This window comes from Acipenser ruthenus, chromosome 36 (assembly GCF_902713425.1).
Source record: "Acipenser ruthenus chromosome 36, fAciRut3.2 maternal haplotype, whole genome shotgun sequence".
Lineage (NCBI taxonomy): Eukaryota > Metazoa > Chordata > Actinopteri > Acipenseriformes > Acipenseridae > Acipenser > Acipenser ruthenus.
This window is the reverse complement of record NC_081224.1, coordinates 8,707,377-8,733,049: the sequence shown is the minus strand read 5'-3', so window position 1 is coordinate 8,733,049 and position 25,673 is coordinate 8,707,377. Positions and strand designations below refer to the sequence as shown.

Sequence of the window (25,673 nt, the reverse complement as noted above, 5' to 3'; positions counted from 1 at the left end):
TTGAATGAAATGGACTTTGAAAGTTATATTAAGTGCCTTGATGAAGTTGGGGGCAAATGAGGAAGTGCAAATCCAGGAACAAGAAGGTTGCAGGAATGGCCTGATGCAGGGAAGCTGGAAATTAATGTGACGGTGGATTCTTAACATCTCAGAAAGCTGATAAGCTTGGCTTCATGACGAGGTCCTCGAGGGGATGGGGTTTGGATTTGAAAAATTCAGGAGGGTACTGAGAATCCCTTGGAATGACAATGAACTGCAGGAATTGATAGAAAGTTTGGAGTGTGCAAGATTCACAGCAATAGCAAATCAGCTTAAATTATATAGAGCTTGTGGTGTTATGCTGCCATCTAGAGGTTGTGATTGGAATTGAAACTATTGGCTTCAGTGAAGCAGGGTAGCATATATTTGGTTATTGCGATTAAAATCCTTGTCTATGTATAAAACATTAGCTTTAGAACAGTTAGTGATGATATAAGTAAGTTAACGTAGGTCTAGAAGAGGAGCCTGCAGTATTTAGATGTCACAATTCGTTGAAGCTCTCATGTTGCAAAAGCGCAGCAGCAGGAGCCAGAAGATTGCAGTAGTGAGGCACAGGCTCGCATTGCCTGTTAAAGCTGCCTGGTCGCCATGGCAACTTACCACTCCCAGTAGTCACTCGATGAGGCGTTGCCGTGGTAACCGTGGTGTGCGAGGCACCAGTGGGAAAGAGTTGCAGTACAGCGGTGACGTTAGAACAGTCTTTCTGATGAAAACGAGGACCAAGTTGAGAATGACGCTGTGTTTTGAACGGCGCAGACTGAGCAGGTAGGAAAATAACTGAAACTATCTTGCGAGCGCTGAGCAAAGAAATGGCCTGCAGTGAAAGGAGTGAACAACAAAAAACAAACACAGACAAGGAAGCGGAAATAGTGCTGGGTTAAAGTAGAAAAAGAGAGAGATAGACAGGAGGGGCAGCCAATAACATACATGCCCTAATAATTGACGAGGCGAGCGCTGCATTGTGTGGTTGGCTGGAAATACTAAATGAGGCTGAACTGGGATCAGCTTCCACCCGGAAGAGATCGGCGGACATTACCGGGAAGGACGCCATGGAGGGAAGGTAAGACAGGCTAAAGAAAAGGATATAGGATAAGAAAAAGCAGCGCAAAGCGGGAGAGAGCCCTCTACGTCATCCCCCGAATTACGCCTAAAGGCTAACATTAAAAAGCACACCACGCAAAAAAAGTCTGGGTTTTCAAATAGATTGCAAATAAAATAGGTCTGGTCATGTAAGAAAAGTTCTATTTGGCTACCAATACAAAAAGGATGAATTGCATTCACAAGGTGAAATTATAAAGGTAAGTCTTGCACATAATTAAACCCATTCCATGAGAGTGAGAGAGAAAGAGAGCAAACAGTGAACATAAAACAGTAAATCAAATAAACAAAACAGCATCAACAAAAATATAGTGTAAACAAAAATAGTGGTGTAACTACTGTTTTATAGCAGTTAACAATGTTTCTCCTAGATTCAGAAATAGACTGGCGGAATACTATAGTTTTAATTATTACTAATTCAATTGCAACACACAAGTGGGATTCGTTCTGATAACAATTTATTACCTTAAACAAAAAATGAGTGTTGTCAAAAACTAGAATCTATATTCTCATGTGCAGTGTGACGGATTGCTTGGGCGGTGATGTCAGACCAGGAACTAGACAGACAATGGTGATTGAATGCGCCAATGCGTGGATTTAATTATAAATGAACAAATAAAACAGTTGAACAAAACAAAAACACTCAAAATAAACGGCACAATGGCCAAACAAACAGACAAACAAAACACTGACCTCTAACAGGTAGCGGGCGGGTGTAGACCCAGCACGCATAGCATTTTTGTTAGTAATTTATTTATATTTCTCCTGACTCTCTCCCGTTCTCTCCAACCTCAAGAGTGATTTGTGCATCTATATATACACACACACACATCTGTGCCGGGATTCAATTACTAATTAATCACTCACTTGAATCTCAGCACATGAACTAATGTGTGCACTTCCTGTGCTTCCATACAGTTACCCATTTTAATCAGCATAGCCCCATTATATCCCGTGCAAAAATACATATACACCAACAATAAACACACTACATACAACATATAACACAAATTACACACAGGGGCGGGGCACTCTGCCACATACCCCCCCCACCCCTTTGTGCGCAGCACACATGGCCGGCCACTTCCCCCTTAAAAGCCCAAAAGTCCCATAGTCCTGAGCCAGAGACACAGAGACCTTAAGGGCTCCATGGGCGGCAATGTTCCCCATACCAATCCTGTCAGCGGAAAGGCTGACAGCTTCCAGGTTGGCTCCACCAGCTGCGTTAATTCCTGCAGCAGAAAAGCTGCTAAGGGCACTGCTGTCAGCGAAAATGCTGACGGTTGGGAGAGTTCCTCCTCCCGTGGCACCACTAGCAGTGGAAATGCTGTCAGTGGCAGTGCTGTCAGTGGAAAAGCCAACGGCTCCCCGGCTGGCTCCTTTAGCTGGGGCAATTCCGGCAGCGGAAATGCTGCTAATGGCAATGCCATCGGCAGAAATGCTGACAGCTCCAATACTGGCTCCTCCAGTTGGGGCAATTCCGGCAGTGGAAATGCTGCCATTGACAATGTTGGCTGCGTTACTGCTGGCAACGGTACTGCTGGCAACGGCATTCCTGTCAGCAGATGTGCTGACGGAGGCAGACTCCAGCAAATGCCACAGCAAATCCAGAACTTCCTGCAGTGCAAATGCTGCTGCTGGTTATAGCAGATATACAATTTACACAGTACACAGCGTTGTAATAATTCCACAGAACAAATAAGACTCAACCAGATTCCCAGTTTTGCTTGATATATCCTAGGATATTTGAATTCAATAGTACTACTCGGGTTGAGTCTAGACCATAGCACGCAGAAACAAAAAAACGTAGATCTCCACTTCAAACGTCCTTTCGGGTTCTCTGATTGAAATTCTAAACCAACGCAGCCAGATTCCTGGCTCGCCATCTCAAATTTCAATTGTAAAAAAATACAACTGGAGTTCCAAATAAGATGAGAAAAAACTCAAAATGTCAGCAAAAAATCTGCCCCTTCTTTTAAATGGAGATTTTCTTCTTCTTTATTAATTATCATTGTCTTTTTCTATTTAGTTTTTCTTTTGGCAGTCTTGGAGGACAGTCATCTGCTCCGGCAAGAGGTAAGTCATATTAAAAGCCTCATCTTTACCACAGAAAGAAACAGAGCTGTGCGTATTTATGTATCTCTCCCCATTTTGCAGATGAGCCGAAACCAGAGCCGTGGCGTGAAGATGAATTTAGTGATGAGTAAATGATCAGTTTTTTTTTTATTATTTTTGTATGTTTTGAAATATTTGTAAAACTGAGCTTTTTAAAGTTTGACATTTCTTTTCGTTTTCACTTGTTTTACAGAGCTTACATGAAACTTCAAGAAGAAATACAAAACCACCAACCACACCCTAAGGCTTCCACAACTAATATTCTTATTACGGGCAATGTGGGTTCCGGAAAGTCAAGCTTTCTAAATTCTGTGCTCTCAGAACTCAGGAGAGAAGAACTCAACGGCAGAATGCAAAACATTGAAGCCGTGAGACCAGGTGCACAAACAAGCGTCACACAACATGTAAGTGTTTAAATTCCAACACCTCCTACACTTCTCATCTAGTGTGCTTAATTACTGTGTCCTGTCATCTCACTGGCAGTAACAGCAGAGAAAAAACAGCAAGTTGAGGTTTAGGCGCTTGAGGTTTAGGTGCTTTAAGCCGAGTGGGCACTAGTCTACATGTTGCTAGGAAAATGTAGAAAGGGAGATATTCTTTGTAGAAAGTGATGTGGAAGCTACAATTTCGAGCAACTTTGTTGCAAGCAACTTCAAAGGACTTTTGATTTTGTAGAAGCAACATTACATCATAAAATTATTCAACCAATGAAAGTTGTGGGAAAGTCATGTGACTACCTGCTTCACTGCCAAATAAAAACAAATGGCAGAGAAAATGAATGTGAAACCGAACAAAAACGACAGTTAGGGGGGACTCCTTATCTTTTTTTTTCAGGGTGGTATATATTAGAGGTCGACACGGGTACCCGTAAACTAAATTACCCGACGCTACCCGGGTCTCGTTCTACTATCCAGGTTTAGGTTTACTGATTTGAAAATTTAAAGAAAATGTAGAAAATTGACAAAACAGTTGTAAGCGCTAGTCTCTGGTCAGCATAATAAAGACAACGTTAAAACAAGCTTTTAACGTCGGCAGGGAGGGGTTAACTGACAGGATATCAATGTTTTACAGAAAACAATAACACCTACACAGCGAGCGGCAAGTACACCTCAGTAATAATAATAATAATAACTGCGGCAACTATTCCTGTCAGGAACTAAATTGGAAACAAAACATCCTAACAGAGCTCTACAGTGCGACTAATTTGTTCGCATATGCAGGCGCGTAGGCAGTTCTTCATTGTGAAAACAACAAAAAAAAAAGTACCCACTTTATGTTTTTAAGAGTGTAAAATTGAGATATATAAAATATTATTTTTAATTTCTTCACATTACTGTGATCTCGGGCTGTACAGACACTGGGGTATGTCAAATTTGCGCCACAAAGACGTTTCTCATTAGTCAGTTTCCCAAGTTACTCTGTACTCTGGTTTACAGTGCAGCGCTAACATGAAACAGAGAAAAAACCAACCAATTACACATTTCTTTCTAAAGAAGCCAACTCTTGGTAAGAATCAATGTTCAGTGAATTTATCATTTATATTTGTTGTTTTTTCCCCCATACACAATGATGTTTAGCTGCTATACATTTTGATAAATCTTTTTTTTTTTTTTTTTCATGTAGAATGCTTTAACGTCAGCACAGCAAAAATCCAAGAACCTGTTTTTATGATGACATTAAATGTGTAGGTAAACCGGGATAGCTGGCTGTATGTTTTTTTTTTTTTCTCATCACTTTAACTGGACAGTCAGCTTGTGCAAGTATCAGCCTACCTGCTATAGCATAGCGTTTTATTACAGCATAGTGGCTGTGTATTTGCATGTATAGCGACCCGGCCTGTGCGCTAGGCAGCACCGGGACCTCTGCGACTGGTTTCCCCTGCCTGAAGTACTGTACTGCTTCTTATCGTCGATTTATATTGACAAAAGAATATTAGAATTGAGTGAGAAACTGTGTATTATTATTATTATTTATTTCTTAGCAGACACCCTTATCCAGGGCGACTTACAGTCGTAAACAAAAATACATTTCAAGAATCACAGTGCAAGTAATAATACAATTAAGAGCAAGATAAATACAATGATGAATACAATGACTTTGGTTCAAACAAGTACAAGTCTGACAAAATACAATTCAATAATACAGCAGATAACAGTGTCAGTGATAGTTACATCAGGATATAATTAAATACAAAATACTACAGATTAAACACTTGGCAGATTACAGTACTCTGAAGTACAGGATTAAATGCAGTAAAATAGGGGGCAGATAAGAGCAAGTAAAGCGCATTTAAGGAAGGGTGATATGTGTCCCAGGGGAAAAACAGAGGAGTTTGAACAGGTGCTTTCTGAAGAGGTTAGTCTTGAGGAGGTGCCTGAAGGTGGTCAGGGACTGGGCAGTCCTGACATCTGTAGGAAGGTCATTCCACCACTGCGGGGCGAGGGTGGAGAAGGAACGGGCTCTGGAGGCAGGGGAGCGTAGAGGAGGTAGAGCCAGTCTTCTAGTGCAGGCGGAGCGGAGAGATCGAGTGGGGGTGTAGGGAGGGATGAGGGTCTGGAGGTAGCTGGGTGCAGTCTGGTCAAGGCATCTGTAGGCTAGTACAAGAGTCTTGAACTGGATGCGAGCGGTGATCAGGAGCCAGCGGAGTAGTGGAGTTCCGTGGGAGAAGCGAGGCAGAGAGAACACCAGGCGAGCAGCGGAGTTCTGGATGAGCTGAAGCAGATGGGTGGCGGAAGCAGGGAGGCCAGCCAGGAGGGAGTTGCAGTAGTCTAGGCGGGACAGTACCAAGGCCTGGATCAGGAGCTGGGTGGCGTAGTTGGTGAGGAAGGGTTGGATTCTTCGGATGTTGCTCAGGAAGAAATCGGCAAGTGCGTGCCAGAGTGGAGATGTGCTGGGAATAAGAGAGGCAGGAGTCCAGGGTGACTCCGAGGTTCTTAGCTGAGGAGGAGGGAGAGAGTGTGGTAGACTCCAGAGGAACAGAGATAGAGAGATCAGAGGAGGGGGAGGAGGAGGAGAGAAAGAAAAGGAGGTCAGATTTAGAGAGGTTGAGTTTGAGGTGATGCGAGTGCATCCAGGAGGAAATAGCAGACAGACAGGTAGAGATACAGGAGGGGATGGTGAAGTCAGAGGTGGGGAAGGAGAGGAAAATCTGAGCATCATCAGCATAGAAATGGTATGAGAAACCATAGGATGCGATGAGGGGGCCCAGGGAGCGGGTGTAGAGAGAGAACAGGACAGGACCCAAGACTGACCCTTGGGGGACTCCTGTTGAGAGAGGCCGAGGTGTGGAGGTTGCTCCACGCCAGGTTACCTGGTAAGTGCAGTTGGAGAGGTAGGAGGAGAACCAGGCCAGAGCAGTGCCAGAGATTCCCAGGTCAGCGAGAGAGGATAGTAGAATAGAGTGATCGACATGTCAAAGGCAGCAGAGAGGTCGAGGAGAATTAGGACAGAGGAGAGCGAGGCAGCTCGGGCAGAGTTTAGTGAGTTGGTGACAGACAGGAGGGCGGTTTCAGTGGAGTGAGCAGAGCGGAAGCCAGATTGGAGAGGGTCGAGCAGAGTGGTTGGACAGGAAAGCAGAGAGCTGGCGGTGTACAGTCCGCTCGAGGGTTTTGGAGAGGAAGGGTAGGAGGGGAGACAGGGCTGTAGCTCTGGAGGGAGGTGGGGTCGAGGGTAGGTTTTTTGAGGAGGGGAGTGATAGAGGCTTTTTTGAAGGCAGAGGGAAAGAGACCAGAAAGGAGAGAGGTGTTGAGAAGGGAGGAGATGAAGGGAAGTAGAGCAGGAGCAGCAGCTTGAAAGAGGTGAGTGGGGAGGGGGTCCAGGGCACACGTGGTGGGTTTGTGACCCTGGAGCAAGGAGGTGAGGTCAGAGTCTGAGAGGGGCGAGAAGTTGGAGAAGGAGGGTGAGTTAGTAGGGGATGCAGTGGGTGTAGGGGTTGGAGCAGGAGGGGGTGCGGGGGAGGGAGGGAGAGGCAACGTCATCAGAGGAGATAGAGGAAGGAGGAGGAGGGGGGGAGGGTTTAGGAGAGAGGAGAAGGTAGAGAATAGTTTACGTGGGTTGTTAGTGGAGGCTTGGATTACAGATTGGAAATAAGTACATTTAGCAGAGGAGAGAGTAGAGGAGAAGGAGGAGAGGAGAGTGCGGTAAAGGTCTAAGGCAGCAGGGAGTTTGGTTCTCTTCCATTTCTTTTCAGCAGATCTCAGTGTGATTCTTGCGGAGCGCAGAGGAGAGCCAGGGTTGGGGATGGGAGGGGCGGGAAGGTCGGGAGGTGAGGGGACAGAGGGAGTCGAGGGAGGAGAAGAGGGTGGAGGTAGCAGAGTCTATGGAGAGTTGTGAGGAGTCGATAGGAGGGAGGTGAAAGAGAGCAGTGGAGGCAAGGACAGAGGGGGAGAGACAGAAAAAGAGATGAAATAGTGATCAGAGAGGTCCAGGGGGGTGACAGAGGGTGGAGGGGCAGCAGGCCCTGGAGAAGGTGAGGTCCAGTTGATGGCCAGCTTTGTGGGTAGGAGGGGATGGAGAGAGACAGAAGTCAAAGGAGTGAAGGAGAGGGAGGAATCCGGCAGAGTGGCTGGGGTTGGAGAGATGGATGTTGAAGTCACCTAACAGGACAGTTGGGGTAGACAGAGAGGGGAGGGAGGAGAGTAGATAGTTGAGTTCATCTAGAAAGTGAGCGAGAGGCCCAGGGGGACGGTACAGTACAATTAGCAGGAGTTGACAGGGAGAGGTTAGTTGGACTGCATGAAATTCAAAGGTATTAACAGAGTGAGGAGAGATCGGAGGGGACAGAAAAGAGTAAGGAGGGAGAGAGGAGAAGACCAGTCCCACCTCCCCGTCCAGTGAGACGCGGGGTATGGGACAGGACGTAGAGAGAGGACAGGGCGGCAGGAGTTGCAGTGTTATCGGGACAGCCAGGTTTCAGTGAGAGCAAGGAAATCGAGAGAGAGGTGGGAGGCAAAGGCTGAGATGAAATCAGCTTTGTTAGCAGAAGAGTGACAGTTCCAGAGTGCACCAGAGAGTGTGCGGGAGGGGGGGAGAGGCAGAGGGATGAGGTTAGAGGGGTTGGAGGAGCAGCAGCGGAGAGAGGGCAGAGGACGAGGACGAGGACGAGAGGACAGAACAGGGATGTGAGAGACAGTCATAGCAGGACAGGCAAGACAAATAGGCACAGTGGGAGCAGTGGGGTGGAGGGTACAGACCTGACTAGTAGATGGCATCTTCCAGAGCGCTGTTAGGTTTGAACAGTGTCTCGGCGCAGGCCTCCCCTCGCTGGACTCCCACAGCTAGACTCCTGGCTCTTTTGCTGAGACGCTTCAGTTTGCTGGCGCTTCTTGCTGGCGCGGAAATAAGCTGCCAAATATATATATATATATATATATAACAACTGCGTGGCAAAAGAACCAACTAAACTGTGTGGAAACCAATCAAATAGCAAATCAACTTCTATTCAATTTAACCACTCACCTGGTACTAATCACACACCACCTTAAAGTTATCAAATGTAGTTAATTTAAAAATTACTTTAAGCAGGAACTTGCCTATCTGCATTATTATTATTATTTATTATTATTATTATTATTATTATTAATTTTGGTGAATACCTTGTCAAAGTACTATAGAGCTGTACACTAACAGCACCAGTCCCAGTGTCAGTACCAGTCCCTGTGTCAGCATCAGTCAGTGTCAGCACCAGTCCCAGCAGTGTCAGCATCAGTCCCAGTGTCGGCACCAGTCCCAGCAGTGTCAGCATCAGTGTCGGCACCAGTCCCAGCAGTGTCAGCACCAGTCCCAGCAGCGTCGGCACCAGTCTTACCAGCAGTGTTTGCTCCAGGACTTACAGACTGAGGGTCAATGTGGCCCCCTCTCAATTTTAGGGGGACATTTTCTTCAGTGAGAGGGTCAATATGTTTGATTCAGAACCAACCACCATTTCTTATTTTTGTTTGTTTTTAAATATGCCAGCAGTTTACTGACATTTTGTTTCTGAATAAAAAATAAAATTGTAAAGCTGTAGATACAACCAAGGTGTCTCTGCAATACTCACTGTCACTTTTGGGGACAATATTGGGAAATGTATCACAGTGATGCTGGTGTATCGCTGAGTAGAGGATATTCATTGTACCAGATCACATTAGAACAGGGGTTTTCAATCTTTTTAAGCTGCGTAACCCTTTCCAAAAAATGTAGTCCACTGAGAGAGTCATAAAATGAAAACAGAAAAAAGGTCTGTACAATAGCATGATACAACAAAACACACAAGCCTTGGAGTGTGTGATGGATACAATTAGAAAAGTTACAGTATTATAAAAGAAAAAATATATATTAGATTTACTTTTGGCTAAAAATAGTCCCTCAGACAGGTTCCTAGTTGTTGGAAACATCATCATTTTATTGTAAATATTAATTAATTAAAATCAACGAAGCCTCCGCGCTAGCCTCAAATCACTCAGAAATAACATAGGACAATTCCATGATAGCAAATGGCAGTCATGTATTTTTATTGATAATAAAATTACAGAAAAGGCGGCAAAGAAAAGTTCACTATCCACGCATCTCTACAGCTGACCTCATTACCAAAACATATTATTGGCATTTTTAAATTCTTGATGATTAAAACATACAGTACTGATGCTAATTAAAAAACAATAATAAAACGCTTACCTAGTATGTGATGGATGTCCCTGCTTGTTATCACACAAATCACTGATGAGGGCGGGGAAATTGGAGAGAGCTTCAGTCGCAAGACATTTGGCGTTTTTAATCTCTGACGGTATTTCGTCTTGATCGCCCTTTGCTAGTAATGTTCAAGTATTGAGCCAACAATCCATATTTTTCACTGGATTGAAAACTCTTAACTCTTAACTCTCACACCAGACTTAACGCATGGCAATACTAGACCGCATGGCAATACTTTGGTTTCTGATTGGCCATTCTGTATTTTGAAATGTAGTACTTAAGTTACAATAAACTTTAAATCGGGTCATTGAAAAAAAAAAATATCGATTTGCAGGCACGAACGCACACAGGAAATAAAATGAGTTAAAAACTAGTCTTTGTTTTTTAAAATATGTAAAAAAAAAATTATCTCTGACAGACCAACTGTTTATATGACATTTAAACAACAGGGCTTATTTAAAACGTACATATTTAATATGTAAATTAGTCATGTGTGCACTGAAGGCTCCGTCACAGCACATCAGTCTGGTGTTAGCGATTAAACGTTGATTTCATGACAAAAGTTTGCAATAGATTGGCAAGTGGTACTAAATAAAATGCGTTATCTGCCATTTCAGAATTCTCACGTACCCCAGTTTGAAAACTGCTAGAAGAAACCACATTCCTATACCGTTTAAAAGTAGTCGTATTTGAATGCCATTGTCCTGACTGGTAAATTCTTACCTTCCAGCTTCCCCTTTATTTTGACAATTTCCATATGGAAAATTGCATATTTTTTTTTTGTTTACATTTTTCATTCTTAGACCCCAAGTAAATATTTTGGACAGTTTTCAAGGCAATTGATTTATTTTTACAACACACGTTGGTGTTGTTGATATGATAAACTCGTATCTGCTTCAGGTACTGTATTTAATTTTTTTCAAGGTTAAACGATGGCCCGTGTTATACAGAAAACTAAAAATAAAATGTCAAATATACAATACATTTCGTTGGTTGTGTGGATTTTCTATATATTTTTTTTTAAACTTATTTCAATACTGCACATAATGATATGTTTTTGAAAATGCTACTTACAAAAACCGTGACTGCACGTGAACTGAATTACATAATCATTTCCTTTATTCCGATTCCAGTGGTGTATATACAGTGCTGTATAAAATGGGACAGACTAAAACGAATGACAAAACGGAATGCCCATTGACTACAATGGGGGAGTGGAATGCCCATTGACTACAATGGGGGAGTGGAATGCCCATTGACTACAATGAGCAAAACAGAAGGACGGTCAATATCTCCAAATCCCAGACAGGAATCTTAAAATCCCGAATACACTTTTTTAAAAATAAACTAGTACACAAAATAAAACTGGAATGACAGGGAATGACGGCTGCTTTCTATGGAATGACAGGCCTGGAATACCGAAAACACACTCAAAACATAGCACAAATAGGAATGGCAGCCTATATCTCAAAATCTCTAACAGGAATCCTAAAATCCTGAATACTGTTTCTTCAAAATAAAGTAGTGAACAAAATAAAAGTCGAATGACAGCTGCTTTCTATGGAATGACAGGCCTGGAGTACCGAAAACACACTCAAAACATAGCACAAATAGGAATGGCAGCCTATATCTCAAAATCTCTAACAGGAGTCCTAAAATCCCGAATACTGTTTCTTCAAAATAAAGTAACACACAAAAAAAAAGCACTGAGGGTGTTTTTCACTTAATCAGCTGAACAATAAAGGGCTGGTACCCCCTAGGTGTAAACAGTTATATCTCAGAAACTATTCGGAGTTGAATGCTGATATTTCAATTTTCCATCACTTCAATCACTTTTACTAACTTTGTGTCGATTTTCACAAAACAGAAATATTTTGATTTACATGCAGGTCTTACAAATGAAATACTTTGGAAGTTTTATGGTGTTTGTTGAAAGGCAAGCTCCATGATACCACTTGCATTGACAACAAAGAACCATGCAATCGTCAGCTGAAAAGTTGCCAGAACTCGAGCTATCTGCACAGGTATACCATCTGCTGCTATCATGGTTAGGAAGTGTAGATAAGTAGTGTATTAGTGGTTTTTCTGTTACAGGCATGCACATATCTTTTGCCACAAGGGTTTTGTGCAGTTTTGAATTGGAACGTGGAGCTATCCTATCCTGCCTTCTGCACTTGCAGTGTTTGTGATCTGAAATAATCACTGCAACCCATTTACGTACAGATGTACTCTCAATATATCCATACGTTTTACCTGTGATTATTGTAAATGCATTTAAAATTGTGTACAACCCACAGTCATCTGAATTGCTTTGCTGCACAGCATCGGAACACAGGATCACATTCCACTCATCTTTATTGAAAGTTGCATCGGCTATCTGGTAGCAGGCAGCAACAATACGCAGCAACACTTCACCATGTGCTTTGGATCTTGATTGTTTTTCATAGAATCAAGAATGACTAGTTCATGTGTAGAAAAGATTACCGCACCAAAACACCAGTGAAATCCAGTCCCCCAGACATCAGTGTTGAATGGAATTAACAAAATGTCTTTGTTGAGAGCTGCAGTGCTTTCCAGAAAAGGATAGAAAACGTCAGGTGCTTTGTATTGCAAACAAGAGCAGAAATTGCATCTTCAATCACCGAAGAATTGAGCCAATTTCCAGGCTGTAATGCTTGCATGTCATTAGTTTGCGGAATTCCCTGATATTTGATTTCAGGCATGTCCCATGGAAAGCTATTCACTTTGTTGCTTGGCTTTGGTGTGGAATGTTTAACTGGATTTTCATCTTCATCACTGAAGTCAAAGTGTGATGCACATTCAGCTATTTCACTGAAATTTAATGTTTCACATGGTACTTGCTTAATTTCCTGTGTGGGAGTTAAGCAAGCAGAATGTAGTGCATTTCCTATGCTATGCATTTACGCAGTCCTATTCTGCTTGGGTTTAGGATTATGCATTGTGTCTTCACATTGTTTTCTCTTCATTGCACCCTTTGAAGAGTCTGGCGCTGGTTCCACATCATAATCATAGTCATCTTTCCTGGGCTTTTTTTTCCCAGACTGGTTTGCTCTTCCACGTTTACTTTTGCGCAGCACTGAGAGTGAATATGTGCGCTTATCTTCAGCTTCTCTGTAACCAATTGCCATCTGAGCACCAAAAATGTGGTAGCATTTCCCAGTACTTGGACAAGAGCAAGTAGAAGGCTCAGGTAGAAGCTTTACTGCATGAAAATGTGTTCCATCTATGCTTTTTACTACAAAAGTGCTACTTTGTGCACAGAGTGAAACATTTCCAGAATCTACACAGTATCTGGCCATAGATGTTTGTGACATCCGGTACTGTTGTCTTTTCTCCACACATGCCACTTGTGTTGCAGTACTACCTTTAATCTGTTCAATGATTGTTTCCAGAGGATAAAACACTGGAAGTGGCATGTGAATAGGACTCTCGGCCAGGTGTTGAAACTTCTTCTTGAGTTCATAGTTTCCAAGCCCAATGTGTGCACGTCTGAACTCATGGATGTAATACATCTGCATGTAGAACATTGCCAGTACCATGCTGTCGACAGGCATGGTTTTCCAGTCAGTTTGCTGCTTTATCACTTTATGCATGCTTTCACTGATATTGTTTGTCGCGGTCATGTTATTCTGGAAGGCAGCAAACCTCTCTAACAAATTTTGCAGCATGCTGTGCAATAGGATCCTTGATTTGTTGGTCAAAATACTCTTGAAATGGAATGCTCCATTCCAGACAAAAATGGTCATACAGCTCCTGAAAAGAATCCAATGAAGAACTATTGATGAGTTGTTTTACATGATCTTTTAAAACTTTTGTGTCATCCTTTAACCCTCCATGCTGTTTGATCCAATTGTCTACATCTGAAATGATGTGATTAGAACAGAAGATGTGTGGGAGGTTTGGGTAACCTTGCTGAATGGAACCCACAATTCCTCTTTCTCTGTCACTCACAAAAGGAATGGCATGTATTTTGTCACCATTCAGCAGGTTCAAAATATACCTCAGAAAGTTCTGATGATAGGTTTTAAACTTCCTTTCATGTAACAGGAAGGCAACTGGAAACACTGGATCCCCAATCAAAGATACATTGCGAATTACAAAGGGTGATATGTAGAAATCACCAAGATTAAATGTTGTATCACATGACATCAGCTGAGGAAGAGCAAGATCGTTGCTGCAGATGTCAATAAGGACCTGAGCATCGTTTATGAGAGTAGGGTGCCCAAATGAAACCAAAAGATCTGGGTAGAGTGTTATGTTCCACATAATCTTTCAGATGCACTGCAAGTTCAAACAAGCTGAATATTTCGTCATTGGAAATTCGCTGTTTTTTTGTTTCTTGGTAAATAACATTTTTCACTTGCTTCAAGTTACGTGGGCGATCCACAGCTATGTGCTTGTCAGAGCCTGTGTTGGACTGTGTACTGAGAACTTTTTGATATATTTTAAGAGGCTCCCCCTGTGACTTTGCTGCCTCCTTAATATGCGTCAGGGTAGACTTCATGGTAGGGATGAATGGTTTTTCAGAATGTTTTTGTAAACCGTGTGGTGATGGTTTGTACAAAGCTTCATTTCCCAAGTAATGTATGACATACATTTGTCTGTTTTGTGGCTCTCGTAAACAGTAAATATGACGGCGAAAACCAAAAATTGAATCTTTTCCTTTGCTGTCTTTTAAATAATAGTACCGTTTCAACACAGCTGGAGCATTCAGTCATCTAGCATGATAGTTTGATCCTTTGGATACCCATCTATACTGGTCAAAACGGACATCAAATGCATTCTCAGTAGAAGAGGATACTGAACAATACACATACACTTCTCCTCCCTTTGGTTGCACGGGAGGCAGATTTATGATTCTAGCATCATTAAAATCTGTTGTTGTAAGAATGCCATGCACCTGTTCCATAGACAGATCCCTGTCTTGGTTGAACATATATGGAGTATTAAAATACGTCATTTTGTATATTTTTCTCCAGTGCTTCAATCTTTATACCATACAAATGTACCAATAAAATACCACTAAATTGAGCAGGTTAACTTAAATGTGTTTATTTTCTTTTATCTGTGAGAAAATAATATTACAATGTTTTCTCCACATTATATTGTATGTAAAAGTACACTATAAAATGTAAATAATTCTGTCAAGGGATTTTTTTAATGTGATGTATAACTGTATTATTTTGTGGTGGGGGGTTTTCTACTAACATTTTAAGCCAGTAATTCTTAGGCTTAAAACTTAATAAAACAAAAATATATTCACTTCTTTTTCTATGAACAAACTAATCCAAATTAACCAGGAATCTGTTATAGTTCTTAAAGACAGCTACTTGCTTTGCTGAATACAATATAAAGAATGTTCAGAAGAAACAGCTTGAAACAAAAAAGAGCTCAAACAGATCAATGTTAGCAGAAAACAAACTAGATGAGGATAAAACAAATCCTTGCATTTAAACTATTCCCCCCCCCCCCCCAAAACAAGCCTTTTTTTATCTAAGACTGCACAATGCAATAAAAAACAAATTAACAGTTTTATATTAAAACTAGCAACAGCATTTTTTTTAACAAAATGTGTTGATGCATCTTAGCACTTTTTTTTACAGTGTACACAATAACCTGTAGATATTGTGTACAATTTGAGAATTTGAATTGTTAAAAAAAATATGTATAACAATTTATCAAAAAAAAAAACAGAAAGTCTTAATGTGCCTAAGCACAGGTCCACAATAACCTGTGGGATATTAAGTAAAATAAAAAAATAGAAATAAAAAAAAAATGTTTAATATTAATATTTTAATAACCAAATTTTTGTAAGAAAATTAGTTGTTTGAAAATGAAATCACAGCAGAATCTCTTTGAATCTCTGTCTCTGAATGCTTCCTTCACGAAGAGTAGTGTCATGCACTATAACTGTCACTAGCTGCAACTGAACATTTGGTACCTCCCCTTTCTCGTTTAATTGGTTCATTTACTTTCAAAACTAAACAAGCCTTATCTACAGCAAAAAAAAAAAAAAAAAGCACAATACTTGATATTTGATTTAATAAAACCAAATGCTTTATTTAATATTAAAATAGAAATTACTTAATGATAGACAATTACTGTGAAGAAATGGATTAACAATTTAGTTTTCTGAAGTATGCAAAGCTAATGAAAAGAGAGTTAATCAGTTAATTATCGTAATACTGTCCATCTTTATTGCTGTTAATTTCTTCTTATTTTTTATTATATTTCTAAGCAGACACTTTATTAAGGGTGAATTACAATTGTTTCAAGATATAGCATTATTTTACATACAATTGCCCATTTACACAGTTTATTTTTTCAGATAAGGTTGAACTGCAGTGTACATACATGTAGATGACAGAATAAAAATAAAAAAGTTTGTTGATGTACTGAAAGTAATTAAATTATTAAAAAATAATTTATTGCTGGACATTTAAAAAAAAGAAAACAGGACCTTTGTGCCAATTCCTATGCCGATCAGCATGACGGTTTGAAACAAAAAGATCTCTGCAGATTTTTTGGCCAATCCAACATGGACCTGGTTTTAACAAATCTCACTCTATAGTGGAGCAGATAACAACATTTTTTCACAGGAATCGTTCAAATTGTAGTACAAATATGAAACTTGCAAGAGATATTCACATAGGTGTATCTTTTCAGAAACATACGTTAGCCACTTGAAAATCCAAGTTGGCAGACATTTTTCAAGATGGCCGCCAATTATCTCTATTCTTGCTAAGAAATCAACCTAGTTAGTCCAGCAGAGAAACTGAATTTTTCTCTAACATTGAAAATGTTTTTTTTTTTTATTATTATTGTTGGTTTTGTTTAAGGATATATTCTAGAACTTACATCTACAGGATGACAGGATTTCAACTTATTGCATGTTAAAGAAGGTGCGTTCTTAGTAAAGAAATCGATTTTGGTGATTTTTTTTTAAATTTTATAATATTTCTTAATAGATTTCTATAGAATGATAATACATACAAATAGTGTTGCATCTTTAAATAAAAAAGAGGTACATTCCTTCCATTTGATAGTCAAAAACTGAGGTCCAAATATTAAAACGTGTTGATAACAACTGTGGAATCAACTGTTTGATTACAGCTATGTGGTACTTTAGCCTCACCAAAGTGGCAGAATGCAACTTAAAAAATCCCAAACCCCCAGATACCAAAATGTTTTGCTTGATTCTTGTAGAGCTCATCAAAATCTATTACAGCAATACTAACATTTTATTATTAACATTACCTGCAGGGTTGAGCTAAATTTGAAATAAAAATTGTCACTTACATCTGACGACTTGCTAAAAGAGAGTTAAGTGTTTGTGGTATTTTTTTCTTTAACGCTCTATTCATTACGAGTCACTCAAGGTGCTACACATGATGGTAGCATCGAAGTTAAGCCCAGGGTGATTTTTTTGGTCTAGGACCCTTTTCCCTTTTGGTTGACCTTTGCAAGGCCACAGGTCAAAGGGGACATTTTTAAAAAAATAATGACCATCATTTCTGAACTCAGCATATCAGAAAACCTCCAAGGGAATCTGAATATAATTTAAAAAAAATAGCTGACACTTGATATTGATGAAATGCAGTTTATTCATCACCAGTTCAAAGAAAATAAAATTAGCTGGACAAAAACTGTTGCAAGAGGATATAGCGCGTTTAGTGAGAATTTAAAATAAATATTTTGTATTATTTAAATCAACTCTACAGCTCAGAGACTTAGACTCAGCTCTAGTGTTTGGAATGGTGGTGTAGCTGATGTGTTATTTGGTCCAGATTTAACATGAACAGTATGTATCTGTGGTCTACACAGCACTAAGTTTCTCCACAATAGCCTGCCAAATAAACATTTTCTGACCTTTTTTTTTTTTTAAGTCTTTATTTTGTAGAACTTTTATTATTACTATTTTCCTCAGTATTAGCTCCCCCCCCCTTGATTAAATAATTTTGTCAAAACTTAAATTCTTATGTACACCTGATTGAGTTGCAGCATTTCATACCCTATATCCTGTGTTAATGCATGATCATTTATTAATTTTCACATCACTGTGATATTTGCAGTTTTTCCAGTTTTTTAAGATTTCATTGACTTGCTATTTTACTTTAAACATTCAAAATGGCCATTCCTGCTAACTTTCAATTTAAATGGAAGACTGACTGGAGCAAATGTTGCCTTTGTCAACTGGACAAAACAGAAGAGCTCAAGTCACCACCAAGTTCCTACAGTGCAGAACAAAATGGTTATAGAAACAATTCAATAAATGTTCCTTTGTTTCATGCTGTCAATGCTTTACCCATCATCCTGGATCCAGCCAGATTAGATGAAGGTGCTGGTATAGAAGACACATTAATAAGGAACAAAGCAAAATATCATCAAACCTGTAGACTGATGTTCAACAACATCAAGTTACAGCGAGCTCAAAAAAGAGCATCTATTGTTGAAAAAGACACAGTTCCTAGCCGCAGCAAAATATTGAGAACTAGTACTTCTCAATTGTCCTAATGCATTTTATGTGAGAAAGAGGCTCCACTGAGACAAGCAATGACCATGAAACTCAATGATAGACTAAATTAATGTGCAAGGACTCTGAATGATGGAAAGCTCTTGGCAAAACTCAATGGTGGAGATGCTGTGGCACAGGAGCTGAAGTACCATCCTGCTTGCTTGGCAGGATTGTATAACGAGACACAGCCCACCTTAATTATGAGAAGAGTGGTCAAGATTTACCTGGCAGGGAAGTCTATCCACTGGCATTTTCTGAACTAGTCACCTATATAAATGAGCTGAAATCTTGTTCTGAAGGTACCACTCCCACCATATTCAGACTAAAAGACCAGTTATTGTTGCATATGCCAGAATCGCCCCAGAAATATTCCTGTTAGATTTCAAGATAGAGGCTGTCATTCCTATTTGTGCTATGTTTTGAGTGTGTTTTTGGTATTCCAGGCCTGTCATTCCATAGAAAGCAGCTGTCATTCCCTGTCATTCCACTTTTATTTTGTGTACTAGTTTATTTTTAAAAAAGTGTATTCGGGATTTTAAGATTCCTGTCTGGGATTTGGAGATATTGACCGTCCTTCTGTTTTGCTCATTGTAGTCAATGGGCATTCCACTCCCCCATTGTAGTCAATGGGCATTCTGTTTTGTCATTCATTTTAGTCTGTCCCGTATAAAATCACATACACTCTGTGTGTGTGTATATATTACAAATTTCACATATTTTATAACGTTACCGTAGCTTTTTTTTTTTTTGTCAATGATGCGGTTTTCGTTTCGCAAATCTACTGCACACAGTATTTTTAAGCACAAATATAAAAGCCTACATTTCAACAGTCAATGCCGAAGCTGATAACTTATTCTTCCAGAAGTAATGGTCGGGTTTAACAGGGATACTACTTGCGCCGGGCCACGTTGTTAACAAGCCTGTTGTCATCCAGGCTTTACTGTGAAACTGCCTGTAACCAGGGAGGGTGTGAGCGCATTCTACTGGACTGGAGAGAATAAAAGGCACGGGAGTTTAATTATGAAAACGCAAGTGTAAACAAACAAGTAAAAAAGATTAGCCTGAGGTCACACATGTCATGGTAATACAAAATGCATTAATTTACTGTGTATTGGTATTGCGTCTGGTCTGGGAAGGGGGACACACGAGTGCGTTAAGAGAATTTCAGCGGGATGTTTTTTTATTTCAGGGGGTATTGGCGCGGCCTAGCGTGAACACTATACCAGTCAGCAGCAGTTACCAGTCCCAGCAGTGTAAGGCAACTTAAGTAGCAGTGAACCAAATGCAAGTCATTAAAAGTATGAACCCATCTACTTATTAATATTGATGTTATATTCTTGTCTTTTTAAAATCACATTTCTGACAGTGTGAATATGGTCATTTTAGGTTGCTGTGGTTTTGCTGGGAGACAATTAGTTTTAATCTTTGAAATAATATGGGTCATCAAATTTTAACATTAACATCATCATCCAAGGGACTTAATACTGCTTTGCAGTTTGCATGAACAGTCTCCAGGCTTTATAAGATGATAACTTTTACCTTTGTAACATGAACAGGATCTACAAGAGGTTTGTTCAACTTTTTTTTTTTTGCCTCAGTAAAAATCTAATCCTAGCTACGCCCCTGATATGAGACTAAACATTTGCTTGTGCAAACGTAAATTTTAAATTTAGGCGCACGTGTGCCACTAGAAATTGATAAAGGTTGACAATTAAAAAAAAAAAAAAAAAAAAAAAAATCAAAACGTGATTTCTTTTTTTTTTTTTTGCTGAAATTATAAAACATTTAAAAAAAAAAAAAAAACAACACACATCGAAACTGTCATCGCTCAAATCGTAATGTACTCTGGGAATGTAGTTTATTGGTAGCCACTGCCCACTGTTAATCACACATTAAAAACTACAAATCCCATACCCCGCCAATTTCACTGATTCATCAGTGAGATGGCTAAATCAAGATGAGGAAAATAACAAATTATTTTCCTGTGATTGGAGAAGTTTCAAAAGAAAACCGCGATGAACAAAATTCAGATATGTTGGCGTCCTTTACAAGAAATGAGCAATGAAGGTATTTATTATTATTATTATTATTATTATTATTATTATTATTCCGATGTTTCCAGTACTGAAAAAGGTTACACAAATCTACAGATCTGAAGGGACTAAATGTATGTGTACTATATAGTGTTTAAATATGTGTCATGCACTTAATATATGTTAAGATATATCTTAAGATCCGGGTACACGGGCATTTGGCGGGTACCCGATCCCAAATTATTTTACCTGTGCCGACCTCTAATATATATTAATGCCTCGAGATGAAGTGGAATGACATTAAAAAGTTTGACAATTATCTTCCTTGAATGACCCAATGGAAAATAGTTAGACACTTGCTTAGAAAATATTTTATGTTAAGGTTCCCAAGTTTTATAGTCGTTTGATACATCTTAATAGTAATGGCTAAAAGGCAGTAGACTCTATACTCAAAACTGTCGGTCCCAACATTTCTTAATGACGGTCAAAACACAAAACACTTCTTCCCACACTCCGACTATTTACGAAACAGTTTAGAATGAAACACTGCAGGTATTCACAGCACAGAGAGTTTACTCAATTCCACTGTGTGGCTTGTCACCTCATTAACTGGTCACTTAGGACAGTGGTGCGCAAACTGGGGGGCGTGGAGAGTCACACAGGGGCGCGAGTATGACTAAAGGGCAGTTCTGTAAATACATATTTTTTAAAAGGATAAAACATTTTATATAAATATGTAAATGACAGCCAAGTTCTTGCCTTTCAAATGAACCGTTGATGATCACTTTGTTTTTATTTGTTTTTATTTAGCAGACGCCTTTATCCAAGGCGGCTTACAGAGACTAGGGTGTGTGAACTATGCATCAGCTGCAGAGTCACTTACAACTACGTCTCACCCGAAAGACTGAGCACAAGGAGGTTAAGTGACTTGCTCAGGGTCACACAATGAGTCAGTGGCTGAGATGGAGTTTGAACCGGGGACCTCTTGGTTACAAGCCCTTTTCTTTAACCACGGGACCACACAGCTTCCTTGTAGTTTGTTTAACCAGGTTTAAGCGTGTTCTCTATGGAATCGGCGGGCCAGCTGGATGTCTGGGCATGATGGTAACCCTCTTGGCGTGAATAGAACACAGGTTGTTATCCTTGGGGAGACCGACCAAGTAAGCCTCGCTTGCCTCCTGCAGCACCGTAACACTGAACTCTGGAAGCGCAGATCAGTCTTGAAATCCTGGGTGATTTCCCTAACAAGACACTGGAAAGGCAGCTTGCAGATCAGCAGCTCAGTAGATTTCTGATAGCGACGGATCTCTCTCAGAGCCACAGTACTGGGCCTGTATCGATGAGGTTTCTTCACATCGCCAGTAGCAGGAGTGCTCTTTTGGGCAGCTTTAGTTGCTAGCTGCTACCTGAGCGCTTTTCCTCCGGTGGACTTACAAGCTGTTTGCTTGGTTCTTGCCATCTTAACACACTCACAACCTCACACGAATCACAACTGTGTACACTTGTAGAACCGGAGAAATTATGTTTGAAGTGGTGAGTGTGTCACTGAAAACTGCAGTGAACAGTGGCAACAAGTAAAAAAAAAAAAATGTTTTAACAGTCATTTTTTTCCTGGATTTAATGTAATCGCATATTTTTTCATAGATAACAAAAAAAAAGTCCAGATTTAGCTAAATACATAAATGTTAACAAACACATTCTTAAGTCGGAGTGTAAGCCAAATCAAACTCGTCAATGGGCATGGGTTTGCATGTTAAGAGCTATGCACACCGGACATGAGCTTGCGAATCAAAAATTAAAACTATCGATTTAAATGAGGTAATGCACAACGCAAGCAAAGAGAGTGGCGTGAATGAAGCGAGCAAATATAGAAATACATTTGTTTCATTTGTATTTTGCTACACTCTGTTCGCGTCGCAATGGACCAATCAGAAATAAGGTCAAAGGTAGTGGCTGTCAGATTGTCAGTGTCTCGCTCACGCAGAGATTACCACAGAAATTAAAACAAACAAAAAAAACAAGAGAATTATTAAAGTCAAAAAATATAATTGCTTTATGATGCCCGTGTCCGTGGTTATTAAGACAATAAAAAGTACGGCACATGTCGAGAAATAACAGAACAAATGGAAATTGATGGTACGTATCTCTTTATTTCACCTTTAATTTTAGTCATTGTGATCTCGAGTCCACTCGAGAGGGGTATTGCTGCAGAACGAAGGCTCCCAGTTGCGCACGCAGCACTACCCTGTGTGAGCTCCCTGCGAGAGCTATGCTGTGGGAGCCTTCATTCTGCAGCTACACACTTTTGGTCCACTCAACAGTGCAGCAGCAGACAATGAAGTACGGGAAGTTAAGAGGATCAAAACAGGACTGCGATTAACAAGCGTTAAAATTAACGCATTTAGGTTTTTTAGTTAAATCGCATAAATTAACTGTGATTAATTGACAGCATATATATATATATATATATATATATATATATATATATATATATATATATATATATATAATGTATTTATTTATTTTTTTTGTGACCCAGAGACTCTCTCAGGTTCTTTTCCCTTCCAAATCACGACCCAACACACAGAATTTGAATTTTAAGCTCTGACTCGCACTTTTAATTATACAAAATAAATAAGACAAAACAAACACCTAGCTCCTTCGGAGCACTTACTAAACATTCACTCTAATGAAGCCGGACAGCTAAGCTGTTTACACAAACGCAACTAAAAGGTTTCACACAGTACCTTTTGTATTTTACAGTCAACCGGGCCCCTCCATACAGCAGCAGCCCTGAAGGGACTGGCTGCTCTCTTTTTATACCCTGCACCTGGCTCTAATTTACAATAACAGCCAGGTGCAGGTGGTAATTAACTAATAAAACAATTAAATTAGGGCTTTTCAGCCTGTGTCCTTCTGGGAGGTGTAGTCCTGTGTTCTCCCCAGACTACACTGTCTTTATATATATATATATATATATATATATATATATATATACACACATACACACACATATACAGTACCAGTCAAAAGTTTGAGTACACTTGCTGGAAACTAGGTTTTTTTCATAATTGACAATGTTTATGTTGTATATGTTTCTGTAAATACTTGAAAATGAAAACACGTGTTACAATATACAAAACATAAGGAGTATCAAAGTAATGTTCAAGAAAATTGAAAATTGTCTCTAAATCTTGGATTCCTCAATATAGCCACCCTTTGCCTTAACAGCCTCACAAACACGAGGCATTCGGTTAACAAGTTTCAACAGGAAATCACCCGACATGTCTTCCCAGTTCTTCTGCAGCAACTCCCAGAAGTAGCTTTGCTTTGACTCTTCTGTCCAATTCGTCCCATACAAGTTCTGTGGGATTGAGGTCTGGAGACTGGGCAGGCCAGGTCATTAGATTGAGTTGTCCTTCACTTTCCTTCTTCGCCAGATAGTTCTTGCACATCTTTGAGGTGTGTTTCGGGTCATTATCTTGCTGAAGAATGAAGGACTGCCCATCTAGCCGTAATCCTGATGGAATGGCATGCCTCTGAAGTATGCTATGATAGCCATGCTGGTTGAGCTTGCCATGGACTTGGTAAAGATCGCCAACTCTGTCACCAGCAAAGCAATCCCAGACCACGACACTGCCTCCTCCATGCTTGACAGTGGGAACCACACATGCAGAACTCATGCGCTCACCCTCTTTGCGTCTTACAAATACTCGGCGGTTGGACCCCAATATTTCAAATTTTGACTCATCGGTACATAAGACCGACTTCCACTCCTCAAACGTCCAGTTTCTGTGTTTTTTGGCCCAGGCAAGTCTCTTCCTCTTATTCTGCACTCTTAACAATGGTTTCTTTGCAGCAATTCTTCCAGTTAGGCCAGCTTCACGCAATCTCCTCTGAACAGTTGATGTTGAAACATCTGTACTTCTAGTAGCATTTAGCTGAGCTTGTATTTCAGGGGCAGTTAATCGCCGGTTTCACAGACTTATGACTCGAATGAACTTGTTCTCTGATTCTGAGGTCACCCTTGGCCTGCCTGACCTTGTTCGGTCCTCATGAGTGTCAGTTTCTTCAAATCGTTTGATGGTCTTGGCCACGGCAGTTACAGACACTTGCAAAGTTCTTGCGATTTGTCTTAAAGATTGACCTTCATATCTTAAAGTAATTACAGACTTTTTTCTTTGCTTAGCTGAGTGTATTTTGCCATTTTCTGCTCCCTTACATTCAGGAATGACAAACTTGTGCCTATGCTACCTATATTTATAGTAATCATGGACCCTCACCTGTTAACAATAATTGGTGACAAAAGGTTAATTAGGTAACATGCTAGTTAACTCGGAGAACATCTAACAAAGACACTTTTATACTTAGGCCAGTGTTCTAACACCGTGTTATACACATTTCAGACTTTTAACTGACTTGGGCTTCAGACTGAAATCCCCTTGCTTTGGGTGACCATTTCATTGAAATTGACAAGATTTACATTTTCATTTAAAAATAAAATTTTTGAATGCAATTCACGTATGATTATCAGCTTAAATAAGTACACGTATCATATAATGAAATATTAAGTGTTTATAGACAAGTTTATACAGTTAAAAGCATAGATAATCATGAAAAACCTGGTTTCAAGCAGGTGTACTCAAACTTTTGACTGGTACTGTATGTATATATATATATATATATATATATATATATATAATTACACACAGTGTCGTGAAAAAGTATTTGCCCCGTCTGATTTTCTGCATTTTTGCATATTTTTGACACTGAATGTTATCAGATCTTCAACCAAAACCTAATATTTGATAAAAGGGACCCTGAGTGAACAAATAACACAACAACTTGATACATATTTCATTTATTTATTAAATAAAGTTATGCAACACCCAATGCCTCCGTGTGAAAAAGTAAATCGCCCCATTAGACTCAGTAACTGGTTACGCCACCTTTAGCAGCAATAACTGCAACCAAACGCTTCCTGTAGTTATTGATTAGTCTCTCACAGCGCCGTGGAGGAATTTTGGCCCACTCCTCCATGCAGAACTGCTTCAACTCAGTGACATTTGTGGGTTTTCGAGCATGAACTGTTAGTTTCAGGTCCTGCCACAACATCTCAATGGGGTTTAGGTCTGGACTTTGACTAGGTGATTCCAAAACTTTAAATTACTTGTTCTTCAACC

The 25,673-nt window shown here is 39.9% G+C and overlaps 1 protein-coding gene across 3 annotated transcripts in view; it reads left to right on the top strand.

Annotated features, from left to right (window-relative positions):
• LOC131706679 (interferon-induced protein 44-like) overlaps window positions 1-25,673 on the top strand; it is a 69,176-nt gene that overhangs the window by 25,499 nt on the left and 18,004 nt on the right. For all 3 annotated transcript variants that reach the window (XM_059008247.1, XM_059008245.1, XM_059008246.1), the window contains 3 exons: window positions 3,167-3,213; window positions 3,295-3,340; window positions 3,446-3,656. In XM_059008247.1, coding sequence (XP_058864230.1) covers window positions 3,167-3,213; window positions 3,295-3,340; window positions 3,446-3,656 — 304 coding nt within the window. The remainder of the gene's footprint in view (window positions 1-3,166; window positions 3,214-3,294; window positions 3,341-3,445; window positions 3,657-25,673) is intronic.